The sequence below is a fragment of the Akebia trifoliata genome, chromosome 3, assembly GCF_017979445.1.
Source record: "Akebia trifoliata isolate Shusen 1 chromosome 3, ASM1797944v1, whole genome shotgun sequence".
Classification (NCBI taxonomy): Eukaryota; Viridiplantae; Streptophyta; class Magnoliopsida; order Ranunculales; family Lardizabalaceae; genus Akebia; species Akebia trifoliata.
Window position 1 is genome coordinate 7454365 of NC_141377.1, and position 25218 is coordinate 7479582.

A 25218-nucleotide genomic window follows, 5' to 3' on the forward strand; every position below is an offset into this window, starting at 1 on the left:
ACAGGCTTTAAATAGATATTCTTGAGCCCTAAAAATTTCTTTGATTTGGGGCCTGATTGGACCAAGAGGGCTTATTTGGGCGTTATTCCTCATTGACGTTGTCTTACTATTGCCCATGTGGGTACTGAGCAAAATCTTCTCCAAAAATGAATGGATTCTCTTAATCGACATACCCATTCTATCTTATGGCTTCATTGGGTGCCACCTTCAACTCCCACCAACACAAACTCTTCTCAGGAGTGATGGGTTTTCTTTGAATGTGGCGGCTAAGGTGGGAAACCAAACAGGTCCCATGGTTTTGCCGCCTAAGCTATGTCGACATGTGCCAAGTTTCAACTTTATGAAGTCCCTTTTGGCATAAATAAACATGTTTGTTTCATGTACTCACATAAAATTCAATAATTTGAACAATGTGTCATCTATAATTTTTCAGAAAGAGATGAATGAGATGCGACTGTAACTTAAATGAAGCATTAGTAAAGGTGATACATGAACCACAACTAAAATATGCACTCTTTTTGTCTCTTAACCATGATCTGTCCTAGCTGCCCAAGTTTTAGCTCCATATCAGAAAGTTGAGATTCTTCATTCAAGGTGATATGTGACTCGACAAGAGAATGCTGCAGTTGATGAATTTGCAAGGAAAGGGTGAGTTGAACCAAGTGACAACACAGACTGATCAAACTAGCTTTCTGCACATACAGCTAGATGGTTAAGTACTGCATGCATGTTGTGGTCTCGACAAAGAAGAATGGCTGTCCATGCAGGATGGCCCCACATTGAACAGCGTCATTTGTAGGTGTCTTGGGACCAAACACAGCTCCTTGGCATAGTCCTCCAAAGATGTAAGTTGTTATTGTTAGATTTTAATCATACAAAATCTCTCAACATAACTATTATTCTATTATTCCTAATGGATCAAGAATCATACATGTATCTCAAGAACCTATTCATGTTGCTAAGAATCAAAGTTCAGGATACTTATTTTGTGCCATAAGCCAAAATCGTTAATCCAAGATTTGTGATGGAGGTGTGCCTTTTGCAATCCATGTGCTAACGGATCAAAATAGTAAACCCCAAATCCAAGTTCTTTAATTTCCAGATGCACCTTCTCTCTCCTCTCTATTTGGATCGGCTAGGGATCTAGTGATTGATGGATATCACTATGTTCATAACCCTATGAATATCATTTTTGTGTCTCTCACTATTATTGCTATCATGGGGTGTCGATCCACTTATATAGATGGAGATGGAGGGTCCACAGATCCTCTCTTAGTAAGATTCCTATCCATCAAGGTTTCCTATTAAAAGTTAAAGAGTATATTTCTAATTTTAATGATATTGAGAATCATTTTTAACATTGACATCTTTAATATATAGAATCCTTGTGCAAGTAAAGTTATTAAAACTGTGAGGTCAATGGGCCACACGAATTTGATTCTAATAGTTATAGCTTGGATCCGGGGATGGAAGAGATTCAAAACCAGCAATGTTCTCCAGGTCCTCAACAACATAATCACCGTACATTTGTCAAATTTTTTTCTAACTCGGCAGGTGCTTGGATCCCAAATCTGAATCTTAGAATTATTGCCTAATATGCATCCTATCTTATAACTCATGGATAAAAGTTTAAAGATGATGTTTTTGTTTCTGGGTCAAGTGTATTTATACCACTAGTTCCTAGTGGCAAACCAAGTCTTGATAAGCTCCTCATCAAAGAGTAGGTCAAGTGTTCGAAACCCCACGAAGCTATGAATTTCTTGGGCCACCCTCTAGGGTCTTGTTGACCCTTGACTCAACCTATTGCATGTAGGACTTTTTGAGGGGGCGGTGCTTGTGACTGTGGGATTAGTCCCACCCGAAGGGTGGGGATACCCACGATATCAAAAAAAAAAAAAAAAAACCCTATTCCACTAGTTATCATATCCAAAAGTACATTGTGATATCGAATAGCCTTATGCATGAATATAATAAAAAAAAATGAGTTTGATTTTGACTTCAGATGATTGCATGAACCAGTGATTGTCAACTCATTTGAAGAATAATAAAATTTGCTACTTTCTATTGTGCATGAATGAGTTAGTAGTAGAACAGATGAATGGAGAGTGCAAGATGATACAGGAACATATTTTTTCTCCATACAGGGATAAGGCTTTAAGATTAAGGAGCTTTTCAATTCAGAATTCTCGACTCATGAGGCCGGGTCAGGAAACCAACATGAACCATTCTCACCAGGGATTGCTCGGAGCATGAAACCGAAAACAAATGTTCATTGGAAGTGGGAGTGGCGTTTGCTTATAATCTCTTTCCCACAAAAAATGCGAATATGGCCCTCTCTTGTAAGAAGGGAACTCCTAATAGTGATCATGGAAAGCACCATAAAGTGAAACATAGTGTGAGCAAATTTTGATGTTTGGGTTCTGGGGTTTGGGAAAGGGTTCATACATGTGAAACATACAACACGCCCTACAAAAATGGAAAAGTTGGAAAATAACATACATGGAAACCTTAATAGGATCCTCTTATGTCAAGAGTTTGATGACTAACTGGTGCGACAAAAGTACCACTTGTAATGAATGGAAGTTGACTTATCCTATATATTTCTCATAACAATGTTCGGAAAGATGAACAAAGCAAATGCTACCAAAAACATGTATAAAGCTAAGTAACCAGAACACCCCATTTCATAAGAAATTTCCACATCAGATAATATTCACATGTTGGAGAAGACCATGAGCGAAGGACATGGTTTGAAGTAGTGAGAATTGATAAAAACACACTTGAATTAAAAACAGTTTGGCTTTTAGACAGAATTGAATAGAGGGGATAAGGCTTTTATGATGATGATAAAGAGGAGGATGTATAGTGACTTAGGATACTAATAGATAAAGAGAAAAGGACTATTTCCGAAGACAACCTGGTATTACGATAATGGCATTTGTTCATTAGCAGCCTTACATTACTAGATTAGTCCAAGAGCATCATTCATCTCGCGTAATTGCTCATGACATGTATAAACAGGAAAAGAGAACCCATGAAGATAAAAACACTCAAGAATATTGAATAATGAAGGATAGAGAAAGAGACATATTTGTAAAGAATAGTTGTAAAATACTTGGAACGGATAGTGGACAATTTTTACCTGCTAGTCCAAAATCTTGTAAACATTCCCCATATCATCGTGGGCCCATGGCAATTCAGTGGACCACCTCTATAACTCCAATAGTATGTCTTATGCACCAACCCAACTGCACCCCAATGTCTTGTTTGCTCCCATGGCTTTCACAGTTTGTCTCATTTCGATGGCTTCAACTCGCTGACCTGCAGCAACATACATATCACAAAGAAGAATGCAGTACCCTCCTTCATTTGGCTTTAGTTCTAATACCTTCTTCACTACCCATTCTCCCATATCTACGTCACCTTAAATCCTACAAGCACCAAGTAATGCTCCCCTTACCACATCGCTGCATGGAATTGGCATTTCTGTGCTCAATTTATATGCCTCCTCCAACCGCCCCGCCCGACCTAACATGTCCACCATGCAACCATAATGCTCAACGCCTGCCTCAATTCCATAGTTGTTCCTTATACTCTCAAACAACCTGTACCCTTCTTCGACCCATCCCTTGTGCGTGTAGGCAATCAATAAGGCTAGAAATGTCACACCATCGGGTCTCACTCTCGATTTGGCCATTTCATGGAACAAACCTACTGCCTCTTCTACGTTCCCATGATTTGCAAAGGCAGAGATCATAGAATTCAAAGTGATCAAGCTCTTCCTTCCCATCTTCTCAAAAACACGTCTTGCGCCGTCATTGTAACTGCACTTGGCATACATGTCAATCAGAGCATTGAAAAGTGCAATCATCCAAGTTTCTCATCGATGTAACGGTGGACATTCAACCCCGCTTCCAAGTTTCCTAGATTAGTGCAAGCCAAGATTACACTAACCATCGTGACTTCTTCCGGTCTAACACCCTCTTTCCGCATTTCCCCAAACAACCCCAATGCCTCCATCCAACGCCTTGCTTGAGAATACCCTGAAATCATTTAAGTCCACGAAACCACATCCCTCTCCGGCATCCTATGAAAGATACCCTGGGCTTCGTCCAATTCACGGGCTTTCACATGTGCAATCACCAACCCTGACCACGACACAGCATCACGATCCAAGGTCTCATCAAACACCCGATGAGCCACACCTGGAACTCCTCTTTTGGCATAGAGATGAATTAATGCATTTTGAACAAACAAATGCAAACTAAACCCGAACTTTAAGACCTGCCCATGAACCTCATCTGCCTCCATAATCAATGAAAAACTCAATTTCATCCTTGAACGCGCTTTGAGAAGCAATGTGAAGGTGAACGCATCCGGGTTGACCGAATTATATCTCATTTGATTGAATAAGGAAATTGAATTTGAAGGGATATGACCCTTGGAATAATAATAAGAGTATAGTAAAAGAAAGTATTTGGTTGAGGCATTTGATTGAAAAGGTGATGGGAAAATTGCAAGTCACCCGAAGGGGAGACAGCGGCGAACCTCAGCATTTTCACGAGAACAAGAGGATGAAAATGGAGGCATGTGCAGATGGCGTGAGTATAAATTGCCTTGAGGTCTCTCATGGTGGTGCAATTCTCTGCTAAGGAGACTAGAGTGGCAGCAATGCTGAGACTTGATTTCTGCATTGCTTTGCTTTGCCTACTCTTAACTGTTTCTTGGTGGGTGGTGGTTATACAATTTACCGTTAGTTTTTCTAACTTTTTTATTAGTAGATTTCTTGGGAAAAATCGAACTTTAGGTTTGTTTGTTTGGGAATTCAAATGAGTGGTTTACTTATTTATTTTTTTCTCACAGCCCACCAGCCGTTTGACATATCGCGCAAATGACGTCAGCAATAAGAGATAATTTCTCTCTCCCACACACATTAGAAAAAAGAAATTTTCTGATCGGATCACCTTGTAGCATTCAAAAACATGACCCACTGCCATGGGGTTGTAGAAGATGAAATTCTATGAACTATTTAAAAAAGAGAGTTAATTTTCACCGTTGAATTTTAATTTAGATGCTCAATAGTCATCCGTTTTAAGCACCTTAGATCAAGTTTGAAAAACATTTTTATTTTTTTTTTTTTTATACAAGTTTTTCCATTAAATCTAGAAGGTTATAGTGTTAGATTGCCAATGTGATAATCCATGTAGGCCCAACCACACTTTTTAAGATTTGAGATCTTATATTAAAATTTGTGGGAGAGGACATGTGGGCAAGAGAAATTTTCTCTCTATTACTTGTCACTTACACCACATGTCAAATGACTGTTGGGTAGTGAGCAAAAAATCACTAAAATAAAATGTTGCATCACTCGACTCTTATAAATATCTAGTAGTCATGTTTCAAAACTTGGTTTGACATTGCGTTTCGTTCTTGAATGAGATCGAGTTGTCTTAAACGAGTCAAGTCATCTTGGATGACATAAAGCATTTAACTCAATTTTCAAATATTTATTAGTATATATTTATATGAATATGATTATAAATAATCTTATGAAATAAGTATGATTGGAAAATGTTTAACTGTGAATTCATATTTTATTTAGATAATAAATATTAAAATTCTAAGAAGAATTAATTATTTTAATTAAAATATACAAAATACCGATTGATTGGGCTGTATTTTACTTACTCTGCTAAGATTTCCAAAATATCGTCCAAGTTGTATCACTTATCTAGTGAGATATGGGAATCTCGAGATACCGTGATATGGAGATGACTCAATAAGTCATCTCGGCATCCAAAATTTAAAACCATGCTAGTAGTAGTAGGTGACATGCGCAAACCCACAAGTGTATAATTTTATAGATAATTATTTAGAATTTTAAAATTCTTTATAATTTATTTAAATAATTATTTAGAATTTTACTTGGATAGTATGATTTTATATTATAGTTAATAATTAAATACATTGTAAGGGTATTTTATAATTTAAAATATTAATTAAGGAATTTTTCTTTATATTGGCCTATCTCATGATAATATTAATGATTAAAAGACTACTTTTGTAATTTTGATAAATTAACTAAGACATTACTAATTGATAGGTTTAAATCTAATTTGAGGGCATTTTGAAAGAAACTTTTGGTGTCAACAACTCTTTACTCCATTAGTGGAGCTTAGATTTTGCCTATGTGGAGGAAACTAAGGTCCTTAAATTTTTTAAAAATCCTCATGGGGGTAATAGTCACATATTTAATTTTTTGTTATTATTATTTATCACAGTAACATATAAATCCTTATTATTATTATTTTTTTTAAATTAGGGGAGTAAAGATATCCCTTTGTAAAAGCCTAAGAACTCATTTTTCTCTTTGTCCTTCAATAAAACCCACCCAAAGGCATTATTTTTAAGCCCAAACTATCTTTGCCCATATCGAGCCCAACATGTTTATTATTGGTATCACTATCACATCCCAACTCATCCGGAAGTTCTTCTAAATGACGTACAAGTTGCAATCACTAGTGCTACCTACTACCTTTAATCCTTGCTATTAAATGAGACTTATAGTAAAAAAACCAATCAAATTTGATCCAACACTCAGGACAGTGCTACATCAAGAGCATTCATGACCTCCTGGACCTCCAACCGAGGTATGAGATGAGGAGATCAATTAAATGCGAATGGATCAAGCCCCAAGAACGTTGCTATCTGTTGAACTCAAATGGATCATTGATAAGCAACTTAGGAGGAGAGGGAGACATAATCAGGGATAATAGAGTAGAAATTGTTAGGGCTATTGTTGGTACTCTTCCATGAGCTACAAGCAATAATAAAAGGAATAAACTAGGCCAGCTTGTTGAACATAAACTCTTTGAAAGTTAGAGCTGACTCTAAAGTAGTTATAGATTGCCCAACCATTTTTGTCCTACATGGGTTAGAAGTTTTGGAATGGGCTGATTTTTGGTGAGGATGATCTCTACAGTGAGGAGATCATCCTCACCAAAAATCAGCCCATTCCAAAACTTCTAGCCCTATGTTTACAAGTTGAAAAATCGCAGACTGTCCATTTTTTGTAAATTATTTTTGATGGGGTTAGAAGTTTTGGAATGTGCTGATTTTTGGTGAGGATGATCTCACCAAAAATCAGCCCATTTCAAAACTTCTAACCCATGTTTTGAAAAATGTTTTGCCAAAATGTTTGGTGCCGAACATTTCCCATATATATATATATATATATGGGGGCGGTTCAAGGGACATATGTAAAAACAATGGTTTTTTAAAATATGGGTTAGAGGTTTTGGATTGAGCTGATTTTTTGCAAGGATGGTCACTATGATGGGAAGATCATCCTAAAAAAAAAATTAGTCCAATCTAATCATCGATTTAGACTTGAAGCTATTGAACTGGATTTCAGATATGACCTGATCTATTGATTGCCCTAGTGACTTGGACACAAATTAATATTCTACATACCCCCATGTTTTTTAAGCTGATGGTATCTCTATTTGACCTTAGTCTTCTCTTATAGATTAAGAGTATCTACTCTTCTCAAATGCTCCCCTTACCTATATTTGTGGAGGAAAAGACAAAAAACTACTCCCAATTACCTCAAATCTTTCCCAATCACATCTCCCCCATTTTGACTTTGATTTTGGACAAGCTTTGAAAGTCTTTTCAACCCTCAAATTCCAATCATATTACCATCTTGCCACCCACCTATTTATATCTTTCGTATTTAAATTTAGTGGAAATAAGATCATTTCAATAACAAACCAAGAAAATTGTAACCCACGACTGTATGTCATGATGCTTAGTTTTTAAAATTGCATGTGTGTTTCTACATGCCACCTTTTAATCCAATTTAATGACATTATTCATCAATAAATAATGACATTATAAGTTTTTTCACGTTTCAATATATTACCATCTTACAACTTCACCTTTTTAAAGTAATTTTTTTGAAAATGAGAAAGATAAGACTATTACAACACCCACCTTTTATAACTTCCCCATATGGCCTTTCTTTCCTATATTTGAGGATAGTAAAGAGCAGCTCATTGGAGAATAAAAATAACCTAAACACCAACATCTTCAAGCTTCAGTAAAAGAAGCCTTAGATTTTTCTTTCTTAAGCCAATCATCTTCAAGCTTTTCAACTTTTATTATAAATTACTATTAATGTATTCATTCTCATCTCCAATCAAATGTTTTGAGGCTCGTTTGAATTCCTTTGTTGAAAAACCTTAATTTTTTTATCGAAAATTCTACCATTTTTTACAAAAAAAGAAAATAAATATATTTTTCTAGAGACTTGAAATAAATAAAATCTTAAGGTTTAAGATGAAGACCACACAATTTAACCCAAGAGATTGCAAATGATATGTTTGGGGAAGAAAAATTAGGGATTTTTTACTAAAACTTGAAGATGAGGCAATTTAGGCCATTTTTTAGTAATTTATTAGGGAAGATAAACGTCAAGAGGCACATATATATCATCAGTTTGAAAACGTTAGGGGGCATGTCAAATGTTTACCAAAATGTCGTGGAGTATGTTGTGGTTTCTGGAGCCGGATGGTACTAGTCAATAGGGAGGTACTATTAATCAAGCCACACGTTCTCCCAAGGGTATTTTCATAATTTCACTATTATGTACAAATCTAGTTTTGTTTTTCCTAGTATTTATCTTTTTGGTGAATGGGTGTAATATTTAATTGCCAATTTTTTTTCATAGTAGAATCAGTGTGATCCGTGGACATACCCCAATCTTGAGGGAACTAAGTAAAAATTATGTTTTTGTGTGATTGCAAATCTTGTTTTTTTTTCTTTTTTCTTTCTTCACAATTATTTTTATTTTTCTCAAACAGAGTATATCTAAAATCTAAACCAACTTATTTTTAATGGATCCACTTCCATTTCTTATTCTTTGGTCACATGCATTTCTTCTTCCTTCTTTTCTTTTTATTTGATTACTTGATGTATTAAGTATGACAAATAAATGAAAAAAAAGTTGGTGTGGGCATAGCCACCACAGTATTAAAATCAAGTTGACTTGCCCAAGTTACTTATTTATTAATAAATATTTATATTTAAATAATTTTACTTTTTTTTTAAAATATAAAATAAGATGGATAAAAAAGTCTTTAGACGCGAAATCATATTTTTATTTAGATAACAAATATTTAAATCATTAAAAAACCAATTATTTATCAAAAATACAAAAAAAAAATCTAGTATTGCTTGACTGGAATTTTATTAATTTCGGTTGAAAATTTCAAAATATTAGGTTTGACTAGTTCATGGACGATAACGAGATGAGTTGACTTACAATTTTTAAAACAATGTTATCATATACTCAATTTAGCATTGAAAGAGATATGTGGGCTCTATTACTTAATTAATTTAATTTTAACAATAACAACTACTGTTAAACTATTATACCTTTGAATCGGCTTGCTAACTCCAAAATTTAGGAGAATTATGATGAAATAACCCATCTCATCATATCATTATCCTAAATGAAATTTGAAATTGAATTGATTCTCTTAGTTGATTACAATAAACCCTACTAGAATTTATATAAAGAGGAATATTAATACCACGCTCACAATGTAAAAAAAAACTCAAATTTGACGGTCTTGGGCCATCAAATTTCATAAAATTCGACGAACCAAGAGGTCAAATTGGCATTGAATTTTTCATTGTCAATTTTTTTTTTCAACGGGCCGAAATTGTCAAATTAATGAATGATAAGAGAAATTCAAAAGCTCTAAGTCGTCAAATCTGGGAACATCAAGAATTTCAACGGTCCTAAACCGTCAAAATTCAATTTATAAAATTCATGGGCCTTAGCCTGTCAATTTTTTCTATCGAATTTTCCAATTTTCACGTAGTGGCTCCTCATAGGGACGTGGTCATTACTTCCATCCTCATAATGCCAATTGTCCTTCTGCTTATTTTATTTCAAGACGTGCAACTCAGGGTTTTGTAAATATTTTTGAAACCTCCTTATATTTTAAAATGATGACATGATCCCTTGACCTCGGTATTTTATTATACACTAATGGAAAATAATCTCAATATCATCATTACCGCCATCAAAAAAGGACATCATCATCATCTTCGTCATCAGTCACACTAAAAAAGTGACCTCAATTATTATCATCATCATCTTTGAAAGGTTGAAGATGATTTTTTTTTTCTTTTTTTTTGTTGTTTGGGGGAGGGGGATTAAGGTTTTTAGATCATTTTTCTTGAATCTATAAGATAAGACCATGGTCAAGGATAAGGTAAATAATATGAAAACATAGAGAGATGTCAAATATTTGTCAAAAAGAATATGATAATATGATAATGGTGATGATAATGATAATGAAAAGAATGATGATGGATTTTAGATCACTTTTCATTAGTTTATAAGAAAATACCTAGGTCAAGGGGTCATCTCATCAATTTCAAAACATAAGGAATTACTTAAAATGAACGTAAAGCGGTATCCGAAATATTTGTAAAAGTTTGAGATGTGTGTTATCAAAATAATCAAAAGAGGGACATGTGTTATAATGAGGGCAGAAGTAATAGTCACGCTCCTGTTGCTCCTCAACAAGAGCGTGGTGCCATCATTCCTCTTATATAAATTAAGAATAGAAGTATCAAATTCATATCTAACTAAATCCAATAAAATCTTACCCGAATCAAATCATAATCCAAATCTAATATTTATCACGATCTAATAACATCATATCCGAATCAAATCCTAATTTAAATTTTTTCAACATCTAAAGAGGATCTGGTGTTTCAAGATACACTTTATTACAGTACATCGGGAAGTAATATTCTAACAATCCTTATTATTGAATTATTATCATCATCATCATCATCATTGTCGTTGTTGCCAACATCATCATCATCTTATCCAAAAGGTTGAAGATGACAAATATTGGGACAAAAAATCAAGGATTCTTAGATATTCTTTTATTAGTCTAAAAGAGAAGACGGAGATCAAGAGATATGAGAAGATTTGGAAACATAATAGAATATCTCAAACATTGATCAAATCATAGAGGTGCCACTTAGGGCTGCAAGCAACTTGGGTGGACTGGCGGGTAAACCTAGATTCTGTTGGAATTTAGAGGGTTGAATTGGAAAACCCTTTAATATTCATTTAATTGCAACCATATGGTAAATCAATCTATTAACCATAGGGTATTTAAATCTCATGTTTATTTTATGCTTTATACTTTATGCTTTATGCTTTTTACTTTATTGCTTTTAGTTTATTGCTTTTAGTTTAGTTGATAGTTTTATTTTTACCTTGAGTAATTTTAGTTCCACATCGACTAGGAGAAAAATTGATTTGCAATTCTTAAGTAGTTGTGCTTCTAATAGCTTTAAAGTGGATAGAAGTAGTGGGTGGGCTCACGCGTGCACACGGGGGTCCAAGAGAAAACCCATGGTTCTCATTGGAATTTGGATCCACCGGTCCGAAAACCTTAATGCGTGTGCGCACATACGATATACGCGCAGGGGGGGTGCAAAATCTCGGATTTACACCTCGTTTTTGCTTTAATTTTCAAAGTCCGTTTTTATTAGACGTTTTTTAAATTTAAATTTTGTTTTGAACCAGTGTGTTTATTCTGAACCAGCACAATGTGTCTATTCGGAACCAGTTTGTGACTGTTCTAAACAGTCACTTTCTCTTTTATTTATTTCAATTGTTTAGTCGATTTAAACTACTTGATTTTCTCTGCTATTTTATATTTTTGAATTATCAATGATTTATTATTCGTTGTGAGAGCACACAACATCGTCGAGTTCGAAGTTACGTTCCAATTTAGAGTACCCTTTTGGATACGTGGGTTGTTGAATCCTGTAGAACGAACGCCTACAGACTGTGGTACCGTAGCAGGGGCAAATTTCGTTTTAGGATAGTGCTTTGTGCACGCCTCAACAATTTCTTTTTAGGTAATATTTTTCTTTTACATTCAATTTCGAAATTAAGATTTGTTCTAACTTCTTCTCTCTTTACCATAAAAAATTAGTATTTAGAAACAACATATTCAACCCAATTAGCATAACCCTCAACCCAAATTGAATTTGGGTTAGCCCGGGTTAGGTAATTTTGGTCGGGTTGGGCTCATGGAATAACCCTAATTTCATTTTGATTAGTAAATAAATTTTATATTTGAAAACAAAGATATACAACATCAAAAACCAAACTACTAGTAAATAAAATCCCATACAATCTTCAAATCCATGATCATGATCATGATAATTTGTTTTCTTATATCGGGCTCTGAAATTGTAATTGTTATAACTTCCTAAAAAACAAGAGTTACGAAGAGTTGGAAAGTTACAACTTTTCTGAAGTTGGGCATTCCAAACACGCACGAATATAATAATAACTTTTGTGAGTTGCCAACTTTCACCTCACGAACTCTCTCCTAACAAACAGACCCTAAGCGAATCCACCCTTTGAGAGTTGATATACAATGAAACTCCGTTAGCTGAACCGAGCCAAGCTGACTTCAAAAAACACAAAAAACAAACAAAAAAAAATACTGACCTATTGGGTTTTTAATGTTATGTTGTCTTCTAAAATGATTCACAGGTTGAAATGCAAATGATTAATTAGATAAACAAAATGATGACTTTTCTTTACTGACAATGGAAAACTGCCCAAGCTTATAAGATAATCTAATCTAATTCTCTCTTACAAGTGTACCAAAAGATCTCAAAACATTTTCAATGAAGTTTGGGAAGGAATTTGTGTCACAAATGGTGCCAGAATGGCAAGAAGCCTACATGAATTACAATTATCTCAAGTTAGTACTCAAAGATATCTTGAGATTTAAGCAAAGGAATAAGACTTTTACGTCGAATTCAGCTGTATTGAAGAGGAAGGGTTCATTGTATAGGGCCTTCAGCGGGCTAACACGTCAATACAATAATCTCAAGATATCTCCAAAGAAGGAGGATGAGGACCAAGTGATACTAGTGAGTGCAGAGCAAGAACAAGAGGGCTCGGAAGGGCGTTATCAGACTATGTTCCTTATGTCAGACAATGAAGGAGGGGAGTACGAGCTCATGTTCTTTAGAAGGCTCGACGATGAGTTTAACGAAGTTATTAAGTTTTACAAGGATAAGGTGGAAGAGATGTTAATGGAAGCTGGGGAGATTAATAAACAAATGGATGCTTTGATTGCATTCAGAATTAAGGTGGATAAACCCGATGTAGGATTCGAAGAAGCTTCTCTGATTAATCTTTCGCCCGATATTGTTTCATCTCCAGCCTTGGTTTCTAGTACTTCAAGCAAGAACAGATCACCAGGTAAGTGTACACACACACACAAAACAATATATAGAAGATGCGATCGATTCACTTTGCTCGAAAACAAGGAAGAAAAACTTGGAAACGAGAGGAACTAGACCTCTCATTGCTTTTACAAGAAAAACTCAATTGTTTGGACTTTAGCAAGCTAACCGAGGGATTCTAAAACTCCTAAAATTTGGGTTTCTAATTCAATGGTAGAGTAGTCAGTTTTAAGGTTTGGCTAGAATCTTTTACACATTTGGATGAAGGAACGGATTCGTCCATACAAATGATAGAGTTTGTAAGACCACGACCGATCCTGAAAGAGAATGAATTGGAAACAAACGAGCATGTCATACCAAAGGAGGCCAAGACTGATCCCCTGACTTTAATTTCTTTCTTGGAGTTTAGTGAATCGCCCTTATTAATAGAGATAAGGTGCATGCATTATAATAATGGGCATGAGATACACAATATCAATGCTATGGTGTATCTTATCACATATCTTGAAGATTTAGATTTGCTTCGATTAGGTTCAATTAGTATCAATTAGGTAAATTAGAATATTTATGTTAGTCTAGTTTCTTTATCTTGGTTGATGTAATCCCTATAAATATCCTATTAGGGTTCATGTAATATTCATCCAAGAATTTTCAATAAAAATCAGATTTCTACACTTATCTCATCTGTGGACATAGGCACTATCACAAAAATCTTGCTATGTTTTGTATGATTTTTTTTTTTTTTTTTTAATTTTATTGTCCTGGTGGTTTTGACATTCACGTTACTGTTGAATTGAAGGAAAGACACAGATGGATGTTATTCAAGAAGTGGAGATGAGCGGCGAAGGAATTTTTGAAGATGAAGAAACAGAGGTCAACAAGGGTGAAGCTAGTAGTGATCAAAGAAATGTTGGAGAAAAAGTGAACATCAATGGTTCTAGACCAAATCCATTAGAAGTCTTAAAGTATGTGAAGATCAATATCAAACATGAAACTCCATGGTCAACTTTAAAAGGCATCCTCATGGATTCAAATTTGAAGAACTTGACTTTTACCAAAGAAGAACTGAGGGAAGTAGAGGAACAATTGAAAATCGTGATTATCGAATTTTATCAGAAGCTTCGACTTCTAAAAAGCTATAGGTAAACAACAGAGTTTCTTCTTATATTGAAAAACAATAATTGGTCTTTGGGTTTATGTTTTGTGTTGGTGTTGGTAATGTGTTCTTGTTGCTAATGCATGTGCCAGCTTCTTGAATCTCTTGGCATTCTCCAAAATCATGAAGAAGTATGATAAGGTCAGATATTTATTATAACCCAATGATCCTTCCCATTTTATTGAGCTTGAAAGAGACTAAATATGCAAATCAAATGTAATTGAATTATGCTTTTATGACATTCTTGGTATAAAGGGAAAATCATGAGAAGTCATGGAAATGGAGGAAGAACATGATTCGTTTAGCCGACCACAAATTTTTGGGATAATACTTTGAGGGAAAATATAATTTTATAAGAAGTTATTTCTGCTTTTGTTATTTTTTATTTTTATTTTTTTTGCTTAGAAATCAATTCCTCAAGAAACCCGTTTCTTCAAATGAAAGTGAGAACATTTTCCCACCCTGTATGAACATTTTCTCTTTCAGGAATACGAGCAAACTCCTTTTTTTACGATAATTGGACCTGCAATCAAACATCAGTATTGTGTTGTTCCAACAATTTCGTTTTCCTCTAAATATTTTTTGAGAAAACAAATTCACAAAGAAAATGTTTTCTTGCATTCAAACACGTACCTCGACACATTAAGCTATAAGGTTTGACTTGCAAGACAGTTTTCGATGAATTGGGTTATTTACTTTGATTTTGCATGTGTAGATTAGAGAAGAAACCCATGTTTGAGTTTCCCATTTGTGTGACTTCCCCTAATACAAGTGACCTTGTTTGCGAAAGTGTTTTAAAGCTAGAGATTTTACGGTTTGATTCCTTTTTCGATAATAATGCAGATCACGTCGAGGAGTGCATCTAAGGCATACTTAAAGATGGTCGACAACTCTTACATTGGCAACTCCGAAGAAGTAAGATTTACGTATCTATCAACCATTCGAAGAACCATAAATAGCAGAAACAATCTCAATTCTGTAAAATCTTCATTTTCTTTCATAGCTACAGCTATTTTGTAAAAGAGAGATTCTATTGGCACACCAACTTTTACTTACAACACACCAATCCTTTTGAATTTTAAATGATTATTTACATATACTTTGGTGTGTTAATAGAAGCTCTCTATGAAAAATCTTCAATTACTAAGTACCCGTTTGGTTCAGCTCCCACATGAATCTGGAAGCGCTTCCAAGCATAAATGAACTTTTTCATTGTTTATCTGTATTTTTGTATTAGCTTTCTGGTTCACCTTGTGACTTCACAGCTCAATAGGCTCATGGAGAGGGTAGAGGCCACCTTTATTAAGCACTTTTCAAACGCAAATCGCAGAAAAGGCATAAACGCTTTGAGGCCAATAGCGAGAAGAGAAAAACATCGAATTACGTTTTTATTGGGTAAGATTTGTACCAAGTAGACCATAAGATGCTGAACAAACTACATATATAAATCCTTCATTCTGTTTATTGTTTTATGCAGGTTTGTTATCTGGTTGTTCAATAGCTCTTGTAGTGGCTATTGGTGTGCTTATACATGCAAAAAACATATTTAAGAGCGAGGGACGTGGTCGATACATGGAAAATATATTTCCACTTTATAGGTAAATCCAATGAGTTTATGTAAATTTCTATGTTTCAATTTCTAGAAAATTGGGCATAACAACCAACAATAGCAACTGCAAAACACAAACCCCACCTAAAAAAAAAAGAGAGCACCCTTGCCAATAATGAGCCCCTTTCACTACCTTGAAAAATTGGGTTACAATCACTCAATCTCACTTCATATCATTAAAACTGAAATTTGTCCACATGGAAACCCTAAAACGAGTTTGCTATAATTTTATAGCATAAAATCACCATTAGAATCAATCCCGGTGTACAGTCCATTATGCCCATATAACACCACCACCGGAATACAAAGCACAAGCATAACATTCTGCTCAACTAAATTGATCTACGTAACATGTTATTTACAAAAGTTAAAAAAAATTCAAGTTCAAAATTTTCAGAATGATGTTGTTTTCGCTGTTTCTCTATAGAAATTCATAATGATCTTAACTCTTACACTTTTTTTTTTAAATAATTTTATTTTTGTTTCTATTTGGTTCTTAGCTTAATTAGTCCATCTTACTTGCAGCTTGTTTGGATTCATTGTCCTGCATATGCTCATGTACTCTGCAAATATATACTTCTGGAGGCGATACCGCGTGAATTATGCATTTATATTTGGCTTTAAACAAGGGAGTGAGTTAGACTATAGAGAGGTTTTTCTACTAAGTGCAGGACTTGCTGTAGTAACATTGGCTGGGGTTCTTTCAAACTTGGACATGGACATGGATCCTCACACAAAGAGCTTTCAGGCATTAACTGAATTGGTCCCTTTAGGTCTACTCACTGTAAGATATTCCCAAATAGAAAAACTTGTTCTTTCTCTTCTAAGATACAATTCACATAGTTTTGTCTGATGATGATGTGGAATGATATTTTTTTGCTCTATAATCATTAACAAGAAATCTTTTATCGCAGGTTGTACTTATTATATTGTTGTGCCCTTTCAACATCATATATCGTTCAAGTCGTTTCTTCTTTATACAGTGTGTATTTCATTGTATTTGTGCTCCTCTATACAAGGTAATGTGCTAAAACAACTTCTACACATAGCATTTATTATATAAACAAACATTTATTGTGTAAAAGACCAATAAACCCTTGTCTTTTTCACCAAATGACAAAACGAGGAGCGGTATTATTGGAAAAAAGTGTTGGATAATACTAACATCCCCATGAAGTATAGGAAGTTAGCATTCCCCATATATATATAGAAATCAACAAAGCATGTTCTTTTATTGTTTCTTCATATTATTTTTGCTTCTTTCCTTTTGCAGGTTACCCTCCCAGATTTCTTCTTGGCAGATCAGCTAACTAGCCAGGCGTGACATCATTTTGTTGAAAGATATAAAAATTCTATTAAGAGAGGAAAAGAGGTCGAAAAGACACACCAAGAAACAACAAAGAAGAAAGAAAATAGGAAAAAATAGATCACATAGGAACACAAACAAACCATACTCTCCCTCTTTATGCAAATCCCAGCTATAGAGTTCTTCAAAGAAGACACCCTTAAACTCTTTAAAAGATAAGCACACAACAACAGCAACAACAACGATGACCAAAAAAAATGCACCGATGATGACCTTTGAAAAGGGATTGTTCATCTCCTTTGAGTGTCTACTTATTCCTATCATTACAAATGCCCCCAACAGAAAGTAAAAGGAGTCAAGCACCCCTGATCAACCAACTAGAGAAAAACAAAATCACCAAGGTAGGAAAGCACTACCACACTTTAAACAGAGAAGAAAAATGGGACCAGAACTCCTGCACAAACTTACAATTGTGCGCATTATTTTTTGCTTATCATGGGTATTCCCACCCAACGGCTGAGACTAATTCCACGGTCACACACACTGGCCCCTTGGAAAGTCCTACCTGCAAAACTGGTTGGGTCAACCAGACCCTGGAGGGTGGCCCCAAGGAATTCACTGCTTCATGGTGTTTCGAACACTTGGCCTACCCTTACTAAGGACCTTAACAAGGATCAGCTTACCACGAGGCCAACCCCTTGGGGTGCACATGTGACTAACTGGTTTGACACCAACTTTACAAAGACCAAAAAATTCCACAGAGGCAATGGCTTGAATGATGATTGTCAATGGTTAGGCTTTTACTCCAGGCAACAAAAAAAAATAAAAAACAGACAAGAACCCTAGGCCCCCAAACCGAAGAGGTGGGAAAATCCAACAAAGAGACATGAGCAAGGGACTTGTAGAAGGATTTACCCAAGAACGCTCTGACTCGATTGACTAACCATACCTAACAATCATCTTCCACGGGGTTAATGGAAAATGATTTGCTATTGACTCAACCTCCCAATCTTAAGGCTTCTCTTCTTGAATAAAAACGTCCTAAGAGGGACCTCCCAATCTGAAGCACAAAACAATCAATTGCAAATCTTTTATTTAATGAAATATGATATACATCTGATAATTGTGCCATGAAAACATTCAATTAGTAAGAAATTGAACAATTCACACCATGGCCTGAGGGAAATTGCATACTCATGAACTTGAAGAATTTCAAAGCACAAAAGTAAACGAAGTCCTCCCGAGATTTTGTGATTAAAAACCTTCTCCACTCATCCATGGGCATGAGGACACATTGATGACCTTGATAGCATGGGAATTGCTTCTTGCACATCTTCCCATACCATTTTAACATCTGGTCCTTCACAGAAAATGGTCAACCACCATTCCCAAATTTTCCTCTGTGGAATCCTAATTGAAGAGCAGTGTAACCATCAAGGCCCACAATAGTACAATATTATCCACTTTGGGTCGAAGTCCGCACGGCTTTAAAATGTGTTGTGTTAGGATTACATAACGAATTGGGCCCCACCTACAATATTGTCCTCTTTGGTGGCTTCATCTGCCGCGCAAATAGTCCTTTTCTCAAGGTTTTATTATTGTACTATTGTGGGCCTGGGGCATTACAGGTTGTGTTTTTAGAGCATGGGTTCTTTTGGAGCATTTTCATAGTGCATGACAACACTGGTGAAAATGAAATATGTATTTTTTTATAGGAGAAATGAAAATCAATGTGCATTAGGAAAGTAATTTACCTATTTCACTATTTTCAAAACATTTATTTTGTTTTAATGTGGTTCATTTGGCCTGTTTTACAATTTTGCACTTGCACTAACAAGTTATATAAAATAGGACACATTTCAACATATTAGGTCACGTTTGGATTTCTATGATGTTCATCAACATACTTCGATTTGTTTGTAATAAATAACAAGCATCCATTAATGATTTATATCACAGGTTCAGGCCTTTAGAAGTCTTGAATTCTACATTTGTTACTATGGTTGGGGACACTTCAAACGGAGAACAAACAACTGCCACAAAAGTGACATTTTTAACACCTTTTATTTCATTGTAGCAGTGATTCCATACTGTTTTCGGTTCCTACAGGTAACTTCCATTGCAATGTCCCTTCCACGGTTATAAATACATCATAGTGGTGCTACTTGTAATAGAGTAGCGGTGTTGCAGTGCCTCCGACGTTTGTTTGACGAGAAAGATATAGCCCACGGAATTAACGGACTGAGATACTTTTCGACAATTGTCGCAGTTGTAATGAGAACGGGATATGAACTTAAAATAGTAAAGACATGGAAGTTCATGGCAATAGTAAGCTCAATCATAGCTGCCCTTGCTAGTACATATTGGGACATTGTAATAGATTGGGGCCTTCTACAAAGTCATTCTAAAAACCAATGGTTGAGAGATAAGCTTCTTGTTCCACATAAAAGTGTCTACTTTGTAGCCATGGTAAGAAGGCAATAGAACCAATCAAGAAAAGTATCATTTAGATTTCAAGGGGAAAGAGTAATTGTGATTTTTATTTTCAAATGCAGGTTTTGAATGTTCTACTAAGATTTGCTTGGCTGCAGTCAGTGTTAGGACTCCGTGAATTGTTTTTCTTTCATAGAACGGCTTTAACGGCACTAGTTGCTTGCCTGGAGATCCTACGTCGCGGAATATGGAACTTCTTCAGGTAAGTTATATTTCTTGCCTTCTTCTTTTTTTTTTTTTAAAGTATACCTTTATTTCAAGAAAGAGAAGAGTGCACAACAGGCCACTGAGGTCACCGATCTAAAAACAAACAAAAAGCAAAAAAACAGAACAAACTACCTCAAGCATAATGACTCCCACCTAAAGACAAACTCCTCAAAGAGAACCCCCTTGAACTCAGCAAAGCATTTGCACCCAAAAAATAACAATCCAATAATATTATACTAAGCTCTTGAAAATGAACTCAGGTAAGTTATAATTCTTAATCTATGACTTGCCTCCATTACTAATTGGAGAGTAGAGAAGATGAAGATTGTTTGAAATTTGTTTCCCAATATAATATATGAGTATTATAATATCAATTGACTAGTGAAAAACAAGACGCCCAATGCTAAGAGTTTTCACTGAAGAGAGTTGAATATTAACTGATCAGGTTGGAGAACGAGCACTTGAACAATGTCGGAAAGTATCGAGCATTCAAATCAGTGCCGCTCCCTTTCAACTACAATGAGAATGACAACAAGGATGAATAGAGTCAAAGGACATCTAAAACGTGGATAAGAGATGGGGGACAAAAATGTCATCCACACTATAAATTGGGATATCCAATGGAGAAGAAAGTTGCATGAAGCAGGCACTAGAGCAAAATTCAAGGCTTTTCCACATTGGTTTTATTTGTCAGAAATGAATAGAGAGAGTTTTGGAAGAAAACAGATCAACCCTTCTTTGAGTACAAAGTCACAAAACCAATGGAAAGCATCATAGATAAAAATTCAAATTTCTTCTAAGAAAGCTTCCACAACTGATAGAGTACACCAGTAAGAGACGAAAGATTATAAATGGGAAAAGGTATGATCATTGTGAGTTCTGTAAGTGATTTTTGTATAGAATTTGATTGAAAAAAATAATGTTTCTATTTAAGCTCTTTCGTTAGAATTTGAGTTCAACATTCGAATAGGTATCTGATGAGACCTGTCTAATTACAAAGGAAACATTATGTAGCCTGCAATTAAACACATGAGATCCCATCTGAACAAAAATCCTTAAAAGTACTCCTTTGAACTCATCAAATAACTTGCAATTTTTATTTTTATTTTTTATTTTTTATAAAAAAAATTGATAGGTAAATAAAACTTATATTAAATGTGGTCGAGAAGATGGTGAATATTAAGGAGTTGAGTGAGAGAATTGACTCGTTTGAGCCTCGGTTTCAACAATTAAGCACTGATGTTTATGAGTTGAAAGAAGGGATGCGGGCGATTCAAACAACCCTGTAGCGTTTGGTTGCAGATCAACCGCCGGTTCAGGAAGCACCACGTGATCCTGTTAATGTACAACAAAGAATAGAAAATCAACAAGGCGGCATAGCAATATAAGGTCGTCCACTTTGTATCAATTTTCCAAGGTTCAACAGAGATGATTTGAAAGGTTGGATTTTTCCGGCTGAACAATATTAATAGTTGAACGGCTTGGCCAATGAACAAATGGTTTCCTTGGACTCGGTTCACCTAACTAAAGATGCCATAGCATGGTATCCTTGGATGACTCGTCCGATTGGATTAATGTAATTCACTCGGGCCTTATGCTCTCATTTTGGTTCACGAGAATTCGTAGATCTAGGTGCGACATTATCTAACTTAAATAAACTAATATGATTCGTGAATTTCAAGGCCTATTTGAAAAGCTTGTGAATCAAGTTACCGATTTATCATAATCATTTTTAATTAGTTGTTTTGTCTTAGGCTTATGTGACGACATACGTGCTGGAGTTCAGTTACTTTGACTTGGTTCACTAACCGAAGCATTCAACTTAGTTATTTGCCAAGAAGAAACGATTAAGGTAACCCAAGAATTTTCATTGTACCGAGCAACACCTCACCTCTTGGGCTTCCTCATATTAATCGACTTTCCCTGATAGAGTAAGCGGAGAGGAAATCGAAAGGTCTTTGTTCAATTGCGATGAAATATTCAAACCGGGACATCATTGCAAGAAACCTCAACTACTCCTTTTGGAGACCAATGCGGACACGTTGAAGGACAAAGTTACTTTTGAAATATTTCCAACTTGAGGACAAGTTGTTTTAAAGGGAGGATGAATGTTAGGATACTTTATTTTAGTATTTAGGATATATGGCTATGTTATTTAGTAGTTAGCAATCTAGTTGCTAATTAGGTATTTTATTATTTTTGGATTTTTTCTATTTTATTAATTTAGGAAGTTTTATTAAAGTAAGACTCTAATCTTTGTACGTTGGGAGTCAAAATCCTTCATTTATATATATTGGAGGATGTAATACGTTTTTTTTCAAGCAATCAATAAAAATAAATTTATTTATTTGGAGGAAGATCCCCCTTGAAGTGGATCAAAATTGTCCATAGGATCTAGGATCCTGTCAATTTTCTTCTTCTTGTTCTTTAAATCTTTCCATCTATTCTTCATTAATGGAGACATTCAAATTCAATTGATCAAAAATTTCTGGGTTTTGAACTTCTAGGGTTTTGGTTTAGGAGGGAAGTTGAGGGTTTGAGGTTGTTGGAGTTTGGGTTTTAGGGTGTTAGAGGTGTATGGGGTTTGAGATTGTGAAGGAGACGAGGACATATTGGTAATTGGTGATGTTCTAAGGTTTGTTTGTTGGGAGTTTTTGGTGGTGAGAGACGAAGCTCTCTCCCTTAAACCCTAAACCATTTGACAGTTTTGGTCAAATGTCGTCAAAGTAGCTAAGTTGAAAATTTGAAATAGAAATTACGAATTTTTCTACCGTTCACATGGTGTGCATTGCGCAGTGCTCAAACTTGTCTCTCGTCTTGTTCATGGACGAGATAGAGTTATTTCGGATAAGTCATCTCATCTCGGGCAATATAAACCAAGTCGATTTACAATTATTTATTAAAATATATTTATATATAAATAATTATATAAAAAAATTATAAAATAAAGTAGGTTATAAATTATAAGATTATTTTTTTATTTAAATAATAAATTTTTAAAGGGTTAGGATTGATATACCTACGAAAGTGAACTCATATGTTCAGGCACAATCCCTATCGTGTAAATACTAATCCAATCATCAAGATTTATCTTCGAGATTTGTGTTATATTCTTGAGATTTTTTTTATTCGTACCTTCGAATTTCACATGTACACGGCCAGGATGGTAAGTGAACATATGCATTCCCTTTCCATTTCTCTATCGTCCCGACCCTTATTTAAGTTAAAAAAATTATGTTATTTTAATATAAAAAATACAAAATCTCAATTGACTAGGCTGAGTTTTACTAAGGCAGTGTTTGTTTGCGCTATTTTTCAGTGCTTATTGCTGAAAAAAATTAAATTCAGCACTTTTGTCAAGATAGCGCGTTTGTTTATTCTATATTTTCAGCACTTATTGCTGAAAATAAGTGAAAAAAATTCAGCACTATTTTGATACTGAAAAAAAGTACTGATGCGGTAAGCACTTCACTTTTTTCAATACGGATAAGTATGCCCTTTGTTTTTTTTAGCATGGACAAGTATGCCCTTATTCTTAAAAGGATATTACCTCTTATATCCCATGGATAAGTACATAAACACCCACAAATTAATAAATCCACACCATAGCTAAATTATTTTGTCTTATATGAGTAAAAAGATTTGGAATGAGTTGATTTTTGGTGAGGATGATCTTTACAATGAGGAGATCATCCTCACAAAAAATCAGTACATCTTGAAACTTCTAACCCTATCAAAATAAGTTCAAGAACCATAAATTGTCCCTTTTTATTTTTTGAAAATTATTTTTGACGAGTTAGAAATTTCAAAATAGACTGATTTTTTGTGAGGATAATCTCTATACCATATAGATCATCCTCACTAAAAATTTGCTCATTCTAAAAACTTTAACCCATATAAAACAAAACAAAAAATGACTATAGTGTGAGTTGCCCTTATTAATTCATAGGGTGCTTTTATAATTACATATCCTTCATTTCCATCGAAAATTATTCATCCAAAATTAAGTTCTTTTAAAGTTGACTTCAAATTTTGGTGACTTGTATGACATTATTATTTTTAATTTGAAATTTTTGGGCTTTTATAAATAGAAATTATTATTTATAAATTGAAGATTTGAGTATTATTTATTATTTAAAAATAAATTGTATTTTAATTTTATAAGAAATAATATATTTTATTATGTTTGATAATAAATAAATATTTGAAACATGCAAACAATGTATAATATGATTGTAAGGGTAACAAAGACAATTTACCAGTTTCAGCAATGTGTAACAAACATGATTCAGCATCTAAACAAACAACTTTTTCCGCACTTAGATTCAGCGCTTATAAGTTTCAGCGCTTAATGCTATGCAACACTTATTTTTTTCAGTTTAACAAACAGCACCTAAATCGTACAAGATTTTGAAAATATTGTTTGAATCATCTCATTTGTTTCATGAGAATTTAAGATGTTCCTATACTAATTCCAAAATGTTGTCCCATGTGAATGGTATTTTAAAGCAACTAATCATACAAATGAAATGTCTATAGCTTGAAGATCATCTTCACAAAATCTCAAACCATGTTCTCTTCCTTTCAAATTTCATATTCCATCTAATTGGCGATATAATTGACTTTCTTTGAAATCACATTTCAATCCACCTTAATCGACTTCCTCTTAGTTTATAACTTGTTCGAGCTATTTTCTTGAATTCAATTATTTCTAATTTTATCTTGTCAACCTATTAATAATATGCTTCATGATTGTCTAACATTCAAGTAATTGGTCTTAATGTCATCTTATAAAAAATTTCTTTTTATTTAATTAATAGAGTCGTGATAATCGTACTCCCCCATCACAGAACCGTAGATCATTTGCTTTGGGATAATCAAGAAAAAGATTCATGATTCTATGTATCCCAATGCAAATGATCTATGATTCTTTAACGGGGGCGTCAGAAAATCATTATTCTAATTAATATGCAACAATCCCATAGTACCCCAGAAGTGCATCTCTACCTTAACCATCCAAATGTTAGGTTTCATTGACGTGAGAAAGTAACACAATAAAAAACACGTGAACCGAACCATGGAAACATGAAATCCAATAGTCAGATTTATACTTAAATTGAAATTATTTGCACTTGA

The 25218-nt window shown here is 34.5% G+C and overlaps 1 protein-coding gene and 1 pseudogene across 2 annotated transcripts; one reads left to right on the top strand and one right to left on the bottom strand.

Annotated features, from left to right (window-relative positions):
- Positions 1-388: 388 nt before the first annotated feature.
- On the bottom strand, positions 389-5017 carry LOC147405837 (pentatricopeptide repeat-containing protein At2g20540-like; annotated as a pseudogene). Its single transcript, XR_015176114.1, has 2 exons — positions 3143-5017; positions 389-835 (listed from the first exon to the last, which is right to left on the bottom strand). The product of XR_015176114.1 is annotated as a pentatricopeptide repeat-containing protein At2g20540-like (transcript).
- A 7727-nt stretch (positions 5018-12744) lies between these two features.
- On the top strand, positions 12745-20665 carry LOC147405838 (phosphate transporter PHO1 homolog 3-like). The gene is made up of 13 exons (XM_086433699.1): positions 12745-13327; positions 14111-14453; positions 14560-14608; positions 15311-15382; positions 15733-15862; positions 15945-16065; positions 16602-16860; positions 16991-17095; positions 17350-17394; positions 19342-19491; positions 19573-19851; positions 19938-20077; positions 20528-20665. Exons 1-13 carry the CDS (start codon positions 12745-12747, stop codon positions 20625-20627), a joined length of 2376 nt encoding a protein of 791 aa, XP_086289825.1. The 3' UTR covers positions 20628-20665.
- Positions 20666-25218: the final 4553 nt, after the last annotated feature.